Here is an 11,603-nt window from a genome sequence, read left to right on the forward strand (position 1 = left end):
AACCATCAAAAAGGTAATTTATAAAAAAAAGATGACAACTCAAAATAGATATTGCATAACCAGGTGTAAAATGAATTTTCTATCTCATATGGGCAACATGCCATGCCAATCGTAAGCATGATGCAGGATATTTCCAATTAGGGTCGAATTCAAAAATTTTATTTAGCGACACAATTCATATAAATTCATAAAAATATAATTTATATCAATTAAAAGATGAACAGAAAAATTAAAATATTATCATCAATTCAAAAATATGAGTTATAATTGACTTTTATGATCTTTCATTTTTTTATAATATATATATATCAAAATAGATGAAAACTCAAAATACCAAACTAATAATTAATACATAAAGAAAAATAAATAAATATGATATATGTTTTCAAAATGTCAAAATCGAAATGTAAAAAAAAGGAGGAAAGTAAAGGAAAATATGATACTTTATAAATCATAAGAAAAATATGATACCTTAATAAATCATAAGGTGAAGGAGAAGAAGAAATTTTTTATTGAGAAGAGGGCAAGAGGTAACTTGAAAAGGATTGGAAAGAAGGTTTTATGACATTTTATTTTTTAAAAAATAAATTTATTTTATTAATTACAATTTTAAAAGTATATTAGTATTTTTTTTAAAAAAATTTGGGTCCGCCCATGTTTCCTATGCGAGGTTTTAAAGAGATTTGTTAAAGAAAAAAAAAAGAATTTTTGTTTTTAATTATTGTGATAGAAGGTTTGAGATTTATAGTTTAGGAATGATAACAAAATTTTGAACCTATTTTTTCATCTTAAAATTAATAATATGGATGCTGTCAATAATTAATGATGAAAAAAATATAATGTAGGGTAATAAAGAGAATTTTTAGTCGTGGAAATGATAAATTTTTTATACTTTTCAGATGATATTAAAGTGAAGATATATTGAAGATTACAGTAAAATACGTATAGAATTTTAACTATTAAAGATGGCCTAATGAGTCTATTAATTTTGGCATGTAAGTTAGAAATCAGGAAGCGTAGTGAACGATTTAAAAGTCTAGCATTCTATAATTCTATTCTTATTTTAAAAAAGTTTCTATAAATATATTGTAATTAGAAATCGAATCATCTGGATGATTATTTAATACCGACTTGTAAGATAAAAAAAAAATTAATTAGGTTGGGTAACGTCGAGGTTGGGATGATCGGGCCGACTCCACAAATTCATTATAACTAAGATTCGAATCATGAATACCCGAATGATAATTTGAATGTTTTACCATTGTATCATAATCCGGGAGCAACTTATAAGTTGAAAAAGTTAGGATGGATGGTATTTTTTCTTACGTATCATTAAGTAAAACATCTACATTACACGTGACTAGTAATCGACAAGCAAAGTGTATTTTTTCAGGGGTGTAAATGAATCAAGCCGCTCGCAAGGTATTCGAAGTTCGATTCGATAAAAACTCGTTTGAGCTCGTTTAATGAAGCTCGTTAAGATAAACAAACCAAGCTCAAGCTTCGTAATATTCGGCTCGTTAGTTCGTGAACACGTTCATTAAGCTCATTAAATAACTTTTAAATAAAAAATAATAGTTTTGATATTGAATTTATAGATTTTGCACTATACTTATGAAAAATATAGATAAATATATTAAATTTATTTATTAGAATAAAATTATAAAATTTAATAATAATATTAGAATTTTCTCTAAATATATAATTTAGTTTTTAATGAATATTTAAATTTATGATTTATATTTATTAAGCTCGTTTATGTTCGATAAAAGCTCGAATAAATTCGTGAGCCATGAATATATTCGTTAAATAAAACTTGAGCTCAGTTCGATTATAAATGAGTCAAAATTAAACATTCAAGAATTCGACTCGACTCGGTTCGATTATACCCCTAATTATCATAAGCAAAATAAATAATACAAGTACGATAGGGTTAAAGCAAACCCGGTCGAATTCTGTTTCGAGTGAGGCCGACCAAACCGATGCCGATGTTTCTTCCTTCCTCTACTAGGAGCTTTGTTAATGCTCTTCTTCGCCATAAAAGGAAAATAAAAATAAAAAATGCCGACCTCTCTGCTGCTCCTCCGGCGTCGCCATGTGAGGTACTCTCGAGAATCGCGAAGATCTCCATGCAGAGAACGAGAGAGATCTCCTCCTCCATGTGCTCGGCTGCTCCGGAAGCCCCTTCCTCTTTCGTCTTGCTTGCGCTACTGTCTCATACATATTCTGATTATTTCAGGATGGTCAGGGCAAATGATCTAATCCTGAAGAAGAATGGGTTGCACTTCGTCCATTCCGAAGAGGAAGAAGAAGAATATCAGCATCGATGAGGTCGCAGTGTTCGTCCCAGTTCTCTGGATACCTGTGGACGTGGATCTGGTTCGCCCTCTTCGGGGATTAGTGCCTCGGGACGTTCTTGAAAAACTCTCTACATTTCGTCGACGAATAGTATCACTGGCAAAAGAGAGTTGTGCGCAATCTTAAACTCACATTCCCGATTAGTATTTGTTGTTTTTTTTCCTGTTTACTAACTCTGAGTTGTCAGCTTTTTCATCAATATCTAACGTTTTGGAAGCCCATCGAACTCTTGATGATTACCTACCCATTCTTATTGGTTTAGTAAATCCTGGTATGGTTCTCCTGTACTTACTATTTCATAAAATTTTAGCTACAGTGATTTTAGTTGGACCAACCATTACCTTACAGAAAGCCAGCTTGAGACATCAGTTGAGTTCAAGTGGAAAAGCCTTGGAGATGATGGACATGTATGAAAACAGATACTTATTCTTTGAGTTTTGTGTACCTTTTTTGTCGTAAAGTTTGAATTTTGTTTAGGTAACTTGTTTTGCAAGTGCTTGGTACGAAATGCTCTCGGTTGTGCATATGAAGGCAATCTTGTCTTTCTTAGAAGCAAACCTAATTCTCAGGTCTAAGGATAATCCTGATTCATTGGAAATTAAAGTATCTGAAGGTATGCCATTCTTTATCATTTCACAGTAATCTGAAAATAAAATAAATTACTGTATAGTACTTCATTTTATTTATAGTTACTTATGGTAAAGGAGACCTAATTTTTCAGACTCATTGGTTCTTGATAATTCACTCTTCAACAGATTCAAAGAGTACTGCTATTGAATTATTACTCAAGGGTTCAGGGTGCTTGGAGTATGCGATTCACCATATATTGGTGCATTTGCCAACGCAAATAAGGTAGCAACCATAAGCTTTAGGATGAATTTTCTCTTTGCTATGCCATCCCTGAGAAATATCCCAAGTCTTTCTTTTTTTGGAGAAAAAACTCCTAAATCTTAATGTCTCATATCAGCAAAATGCTAACTGAAGGAATTGCACAGTGACATCAGAATTACACACAGCAACACAAATGAGGTTGCAATCTTAAGCTTTACGTGGACTTTTCTCTTTGCTATGCCATCTATGAGCAAATTCCAGAAACTTTTTTTTTTTCCTAGGTAAAACGAATTTCTAAATCTTTAGGTCTCACAGAAACACAATATTAATTGAAGAAATTGCACATTGTGTCTGCACTCCATCAGAATTACATGGGTAGCTGGCATGCCTGGTTTATATAAAAATATATAATAAGAGCTTTACGATTGAAATGAATAAAGCACAATGCTCCTCCAAACTAGAATATATCTTATTGGAATTACCTAAGCCTTTTGATGACATAGAGTATAATCTGCTCCAAATATATTGACATATATGCATGTTAGAAAAAACATATCAGTCATAAGATCCTTCAGCCCCTTTGCACAAGTCTAGATATACTATCTTGTTTTCTCATAACTTGCAAGTTAAGATTTATCTGTATGATTGAGCAAGCAAATAATGTATGTTTTTATTTATTTATTTATGTTATTATTTCAATCTAATGATGCAACTACGGCTTTTATCTATTACCACAATTAATTTTTGTAATTAGGACAAGTCTGCCAAAGGATGTACAAGAGGGCATATTGGAGGCTATCTCCTCTCAAGCATTGGCTCAGGTACTCTTTCATCAGCTATTGAATTTGAAGAGCAAATCTACTTGTTAATATGTTTGCCTAACCAAGTCTACTTAACATTTTTACGATATTCTATCAGTGGGTGAATCTTAGTTAACATTTCAGTCTATTGCGATGGATTTGAGTTGACTAGATGAACTATCAGTTGATTGGAGAACAATTGGTGGATAATGATCTCGTGATCTACATTCAATTGGCTAACAAATTAATTGAGTCGATTGACATTAAATATAATAGTTGGGTGAAGTTTATCTAAGCATGGATTGGTGACTATGAACAGAGGTGTAAGGGAAGCTTGAAATAGAAATAGAAAGCCATAATTCGTTGCCATTCCACAGTTCACAAATCATTCTTTTTTCTATAGTCTTATCTGCTTAGCACTTAAGGTTTCTACCTCTTAAGCCCTAAATTTGTTTTTATATTCAATTGCTTTGTTATTGATTTATTTTACTTTTTTTGTAGATGGTTTTGTACCAAGTTTCTCCACCTCTAGAAAGAGAAAATAGTGAGCTTTTTCAAAGTGTTAAGAGTTCGTAGGTCATGAAGTAGAAACCAAAGGTTCCCAATCACGTAAATCATTTGTCAATGCTTGTGTTTTTCTTTTGTAAATGGTTTTGTAAGAGATTTTTCCACCTCTAATAAGGAGAAAGTAGGAACCAGAGGTAATCATGTAAATCATTTGTTAGCATTTGTATTTTTCTCTTGCTATGTTTATTTTATTTAGATCCGATGTATGTATTTGGTTTTACCAAAGAAAGAGAAAGGATTTTTATTTTAGGTCATAGTGATATTCATCCCTCCTCTAGTTATTCGGTCACGACCGTATCAATTCGAACACATACCTCATTTGTCAAACCTAAAATATAGTCCTTAAGAGGTACTAGAATCGACTATATTTGTAATAGGCTAGGTTTTGATAATATCTTGGATCGTGAGAGACATATTTGTAAATAGTATACACTTAAAGGGCCTAGATGTAATATTTTGATAAATAATATGTATATAGGTAGAAGGGACTGGACAGGGCGGTGGCACACATTAGAATTATTTTTTATAGGCTGAAACTATGTTATGATCATAGCAGCAATCACATAACCTTGAATTGTATTCCAAACATGGCATGATTAAATCCCAAATCCTTGATACCATTGTTACCATTTGAGTCAATACTAAGTTAAATATTTGTTGAATTGAATTACTGGTTTGATTAATTAAATTAATTGATCTTACTATGCCCCATGCAAAGATCTTATACTTACAATTAGAACCACATTACTTTGCTATATTTTAATCTACTTTTGGTAAACACATACCCTAGGACTATATGTCCAAGTATCCACTTCAACGTGCATTATTAACTCTGAGTTCAAAATCAATTATATAATAGCTCAAATTTAAAAACCTGTGAATCCAAGTTAGCTATTGAATCTGTTCAACTAAATCAAGTTGCACACAAGCGTCAAACACAACAATGGCAAGTTAAATCTAGATTACCAATTAATTTAATTCTCATGAAGTACATTAATTTTATCATGATAAAGTCCAGATCTTTGGTTGACTATAATTTTAAAATCATATCAGTAAATAGTTTGGTTTCCAGTTAACAAAGATTTGAACCAAATGATCATCTAATTTTACTCAGAGAATATGGAATAAATGGTCATGATTTAGTCACTATAGCTTGCCTTTAAATGGGTTCTATCCTAAATTTTATGACTTTAAAATCATCTCATAAGTGAACAATATAGACTTTTCCCATTTAGTTAGTCTCCAAAATGCTGCTTGATTGGATTGCTTGTGAGCTATTTGGTCAGAGGTTGAAATGTGCTTATGATATAATGTCAGAACTTAGAAGTATCCAACACAAGAGCTTTTGCCCCACTAGCTAAAGAGCAAGATATAAAGAAGCTAAATTTTAACTGAGATCGCATTCACCATGTGATGTGACTTCAAGGACTGAGAGCTTTATGCTAAGATAAATGGAGTCCAAAATGATTATAACTTGCTGATATTATTTATTTTTGGTTCCACTTTAGCAATTCGTGCAACAATTAGTTCATAAAAATTAGGTAATTTCCCTTTTTATTGTAAGCTAACCTAAAGGTCAGAATAATAAATTATTTCATTGTCATTCAATTCAAAATCAGTTACTTCGTAATAGTCATAAATAGGATTATATGTGAGGGAATGAAAACAAGCATCATATTCAACAATGAAGTTCCACTCCCTAGATGAGAAGTGGAAGAGCCTTTTTGAGACCTGGCAAAAGTTTATTCTTTCCTCCAAAATTATTCTACCACACCACCATATTTTTCTCTTGAAGTTATAAGAGAAGCTACACAATAACAACAACCAAATCTTATCCCACTCGGTTGGGTCGGCTATATGGATCCTTTTACGTCATTGGACTCTATTCCTGATATATCATCTATACTTAAATAAATTTTATTTTATTTTATTGTTGCTAACAAAGTCTTTTTTTTTTGGTCTTCCTCTTCCTTGTTTGATGTGCGTATTTGCCATTATTTCATATCGCCTAACTGTTTTCCTTAATAGATGCAATTCCACTTTTTCTCTAATGCTCTTATTTCTTATTTTGTCCATCCTTGTATGTCCACTTATTCACCTTAACATTTTCATCTCCGCAACTCTCATCTTCTACCCACGTGCTCGAGTCATAGTCCAACATTCAATGCCATATAACATAGTAGCTATTTTGTTTAACTTCCCTTTAAATTTTAGAGGTACTTTACGATCATATAAAACATCGATGCTCTCATCCATTTCAACTATCCTGCTTGTATTTTATGTAAGTTTTTCTCATTTTTACAAATATATAATTCCATAAAAGCTATTCCTTTTTTCTTCACTTTCTCTTGTACTTTCTCATTCCACCACCAAGATTCCTTACTTGGTGGTACATGCCCCTTTGACTCACCGAATACACTCTTAGCTATTATTTTCAATTTTGATACCATATTATCTCATGTCGTATTAAAGTCACTTATACTTGTATTCCTTCATTCTCCATATATATGTTTTGCTTTCCATCTTTTAATTTCCACCACTTAATTCTAGGAGTCATATATTTTCTTTCTATTAATATTATGCTTGAAGTATATATCCAACCCTACTAATCTATGTTGGATAGTTAAACTTTTTCTAGAGATGACATTACAATCTTTACAAATTTTTATATCTCTCTTCCTAACCATAAGAAAGTCAATTTGTGATTTTTTATTTTCACTTTTGAATATGATAAATATTCTTCTCTTTTCTTAAAAAATATTTTAGCTAATATACGGTTATCTGCTATCGCAAAATCCAATATAGTTTTCTGTAAAATTTCTTTCCAAACCCATAACCCCATGTCTCTTTTCATATTCCTCATTTTTCACTTATGACATGCCTATTTATATTGCCTTCTATTCAAATCATTTCATTTGGTAGAATATTTTGTAATATTTCATCTAAGTTGTCCCAAAATCTTGATTTGGTAGCTTCTTTTAATCTTACTTGAGGTGTATATATGCTAATTATGTTCTTAGTTACAGGAGAGAAGCTATAAGTTGAAATATAGAGGTTTTCTTGTATAGCAAGAAACTGCATAAGATAGGGAAACTAATTAATCACTTTTTATAGTTTTGATCCGCTAACATAATTGAACATTTCCAAATATCAAAATTATCAAATCTCGAATTGTTTCTGGATTAGCCTTTAACTGCTTATCTAGTTTTGTAGATCTGGTTCAGTTATCCTTTTATTGTCAAATGCAGTGTGTTGAGATGCAGCTGGGTTTGGCACTTGAGTCTGAGAAAGCTACATTGTCTGTGAAGAGGAGACTAGCCTGTGAGGAAGTCAGCTACTTTGCCCAGGTTAGGAGCAAAACAAGAATGTTGTACATGCTAATATTATATGCAAATTATCAATTCTCATAATTGTAATTAACAAATAAAATTGACGTATCTTTGAGATGTGATCTAATAGTTGTCGTGGGCCTGCCCACTAATTTCCTCAATAATGAAGGATAATGGAGAAGGCTGGAACGGTGTTTACACTTATTCGTTATTGTCCATTTGTATGTGTAGTATAATTCGCTTGTGTTTTTATATTCTTTTGGTGTTGTTTTTCCATTGTATTTCAAAATTGAATTTTTGATTGCTTTTATAACCAATAAGTAAAAAACAGTTCTGTTCTAGGTGGTAAGCAATTAACCAACTGTCTAGTGACTAGGTGGTAGGTAGGCACCTAAACAGGACCTAAACGGCCTGGTATTAAAATTTTATTAAAACATGGAGATATGGTTAAGCACTCAAAGTTACAATCATAAATTCTTAATTATATATCATGAAACATTTATACCTATAATCAGAATAAAATATATTCTATCTCATATTGCAGTTAATTGAACAACACTGCTAATAGAACATACAATTCTTAAGGATAAAGCTATGTTGTAAGAAAACATATAGTAAAGGTTGTTCAGGATTTATGGTTTAATATTATCTAGTAATGGAACTCACTTCTTCCACTAGGCTGCTCTTTTCTTTTTGCAAGGAAACCAACTAGGTGCCCAGACGTGTCACCTAGGCAGCCCACCTAATCCACAGTTCGAATCAACCACTTAACAAGGACTGCATACCCTGTAGGCGAAGTGGGAGGCTTCCAAAAATGGCTGGGCAGACACTTTAGCTTTCTTTATAAAACCATGAGTAGGTCAAGTTTAGACAACATATGCTATTCACATTTTGCTAGGTTGGTCAGTGATTCTTACAGTCACAAATTTTCAGATGTATTCTATAACTTTTTGGGTCAAAGTTAATATGGCAAAGCTGAAAGGTATGAAGTTTATTCAGTGAAATAAGAGTAAGTTAAGATCCAGACAAATATTTAACCGAAGTCAAAAGGAATAGTGGCGATAGTCTTGTTTTTTTGCTTTCTTAAGTTGTATGGTTTCCAATATTGATGAAGGCTTGGATTAATTGCAGTGTGTCATGTTCTTATGTTCATAACTATAAATTGTTCATGTTCACCTTTTGCCATCCAGGTTAATCTATTTCCCTCCTGCAATAATTAATGGCTCAAACTCCAAAGGGCCTGCTGATATTATAAATCTAAAGCAAAAGACAAACAAATATAGCTAAAAACTACTTGTATCTGTATTTTCTTGTAATTTTCTACTTTTTGTTCATCAGGCTCACTACTGGTTGTCAAGATGTGACACCAGTGATGCATATGGAAAGAAACTTCTCTTGTTCATTAGATGGAAGTTCCTTGAAGCTAAGGTTTTAGAAAATATTCCTTTTTCAATCAATATTTATTTTTTACATCATTTAGTAAGCTTGTGTTTCTTAACCTTGAATTGCATAACCAGGCAGCAGCATATTATTACCATAGTCATATTCTTGACAAGGGAAGTGAACCATCCAATCACATCAGTGCCGTTTGCTGCCTATTTGCAGCTGATGAGCTCCTAATCGAAAGCAAGAGAGCCAACTTAAGCTTTTGTTTGGCAGCTCCTGTCACCAGGTCTTTCTTGTTTATTCTAAAATTTCAACATATTTTGCTTAATATGTGAACTTTTATTATCTGGAATATTTCTCTTAATAGGGTCCCTCCTGCATGGGGTGTCATGAAGCACTTGTACAGAAAAATCCCTGAAGTGGCGTCTAAGAAATCCCAGACGTACAGATACCTTTTTGAAGAAGACAAGAATGGGTATGTAACTTGGCCAATCTTGTAATATTTGTACTCCTCTCTTTTGCTCTTGACATCCAAGATTGCAAGTTTCAACATACTCGATTGTGACATCTATTAGGAGGCGTTTGGTTAAATGATGGGAATGACTATGGGTATGAGTTTGATAGTAGGATGGAATGGGAATAGGAATGGAAATGAAATCCATCAAGTTATATGGGTTTGGTTGATTCCCATAAATCTGGTAATCATTCCCAAAATGTTATTCCCAAACCCACAATCCAAATACTATCTTTTACTATCATTCCATTCCCTCATTCTCAAACCCATCAACCAAACACCCCCTAAGTAGTTATTAATATAACAAACAATTAGTGAATCTAAAATAAAGGAGAAGGTAGATAGAGAACTGATTTTCATTCCTTTTGTTAATTAACATATCAATTAACAAAGATACTTGCACTTCTTTAGAAAGTAAAATATTTTAAGACGTTCTGTGCAAGATGGGCGTGCTAATTAATGTCATATCAAGGAGGGTGTTGGAATGATGTGTAGTAATATTATTTTGTTAATGGACATTCTGTAAGATTTGGAAATAATAAATAGTACCACTACATTGACAATTCTTGTTTTCTGGTGTAGGCATTTGCAAGCTTTGCCAGATCTTCCAGAATTCCCTCTGTCTTTGAGGCCTGATGACTACGAGTTACCAGAAGTGGACGCATGCTGGAGTAGTGAGAATGGGCAACCTCAGCTCCTAACTCTCAAGGCTCATCTCAAAGATGAGGAGATTGATTCAGACTGAACTGCAATTCTCATAGACAATGCCAGACATACACCATTACCAAGTACGTATGTATTTATCATACAAAGCCTGCAAACACCATTTCAAACTATTATGGCATCCTTAACCCTCTCTCACCTGATTAATAATATTCGCATTTGAACTCTGTACACAACCTCAAGAATAACTATATTTTTCTATAGATTCTTCACCATTTGGAAGATCTTAGTGGATATAAAATGATGATGATGATAACTAAGAAGCTGTGTTGCAGCATGGAAAAACTCACAGCGGGGAGATAATACTTGTAGAGAAATTAAAACTTTGTTAGAAAGTAACATGAATTTTATTTGAAAGGGAAGGGAATGCTATAAAATGATGGATTTTCTTTCTGTATTACCAACAACAGTCTTACTCTTCTAAAAACATGGTTAATCTTTACTATGAAATTGCTATAACTAGTACAATAATAAAATCATAACGTACTTGAGGTTGTTCAGAAGTTCTAAAATTTTGGAAATTGATATGATTGTTGAATTATTACCTTTCCTTAGAGCTTGGTTTTTGTCCACCAAGGAGATCTGAAATCAATTGGAAATCTTGATAAATATTCCTATGTTGAATATGAGTGCCTGGGGAGCAATGGCGTAGCCAGGGCTGGGCTTTACCTGGCTCTAGCCTAGTGTAGCGCAGCAGCCGAATAATTATTAGGCTTTTATATATTGAGACCGAATCTAGTAGCCTAGTAATTTTTAGACTTTCATCCCAGTGAAACCCAGTAGCCCAATAATTTTTAGACTTATATATTCAGTTAAATCTAGTTGTCTAGTAATTTTTAGACTTATATATTGAGCCCAAATTCAAAAAGGATTTTCTTTTGTTTGTTGTTAGACACATCGAGAAGTATCAAATAATAGAAAACACAGTCATAAAACAACAATAGCCCAGGGTAGTTGAAGATCCTGGCTACGCCATTGCTGGGGAGGTTGACTGTGACATGTTGGATTTCAAGGGACACTGCTGCTAAGAGGAATTGGAACAAAACCAATAGACATGATTAACGGCTAAAATATCCCAAGGATTATAATCGACAA

At 32.7% G+C, this 11,603-nt stretch overlaps 1 protein-coding gene across 3 annotated transcripts; it reads left to right on the forward strand.

Moving 5' to 3' along the window:
* Positions 1-2,024: 2,024 nt before the first annotated feature.
* On the forward strand, positions 2,025-11,105 carry LOC122045416. 3 transcript variants are annotated; one of them, XM_042605634.1, is made up of 13 exons: positions 2,025-2,161; positions 2,240-2,470; positions 2,546-2,629; positions 2,707-2,765; positions 2,836-2,971; positions 3,114-3,210; positions 3,944-4,010; positions 7,805-7,903; positions 9,224-9,313; positions 9,403-9,557; positions 9,639-9,746; positions 10,368-10,573; positions 10,713-11,105. In XM_042605634.1, the coding sequence occupies exons 2-12, from the start codon at positions 2,275-2,277 to the stop codon at positions 10,528-10,530; spliced, it is 1,254 nt and encodes a 417-aa protein (XP_042461568.1). In that variant the 5' UTR covers positions 2,025-2,161; positions 2,240-2,274; the 3' UTR covers positions 10,531-10,573; positions 10,713-11,105. The 3 variants fall into 3 exon arrangements, with proteins under 3 accessions (XP_042461568.1, XP_042461569.1, XP_042461570.1); XM_042605635.1 differs by lacking the exon at positions 10,713-11,105 and having other exon boundaries at positions 10,368-10,706; XM_042605636.1 differs by lacking the exon at positions 10,713-11,105 and having other exon boundaries at positions 2,025-2,102; positions 10,368-10,706.
* The last annotated feature ends 498 nt before the right edge of the window (positions 11,106-11,603 follow it).

Source organism: Zingiber officinale, chromosome 2B (genome assembly GCF_018446385.1).
Source record: "Zingiber officinale cultivar Zhangliang chromosome 2B, Zo_v1.1, whole genome shotgun sequence".
Classification (NCBI taxonomy): domain Eukaryota; kingdom Viridiplantae; phylum Streptophyta; class Magnoliopsida; order Zingiberales; family Zingiberaceae; genus Zingiber; species Zingiber officinale.

Excerpts from the sequence above, each read along its gene's own strand:
- LOC122045416 (XM_042605634.1), top strand. The coding sequence starts at position 2,275 with ATGGGTTGCACTTCGTCCATTCCGAAGAGGAAGAAGAAGAATATCAGC. Across the intron at positions 2,972-3,113 it reads GGAAATTAAAGTATCTGAAG|ATTCAAAGAGTACTGCTATT; the intron begins GTATGCCATTCT and ends ACTCTTCAACAG. Across the intron at positions 3,211-3,943 it reads CATTTGCCAACGCAAATAAG|GACAAGTCTGCCAAAGGATG; the intron begins GTAGCAACCATA and ends TTTTGTAATTAG.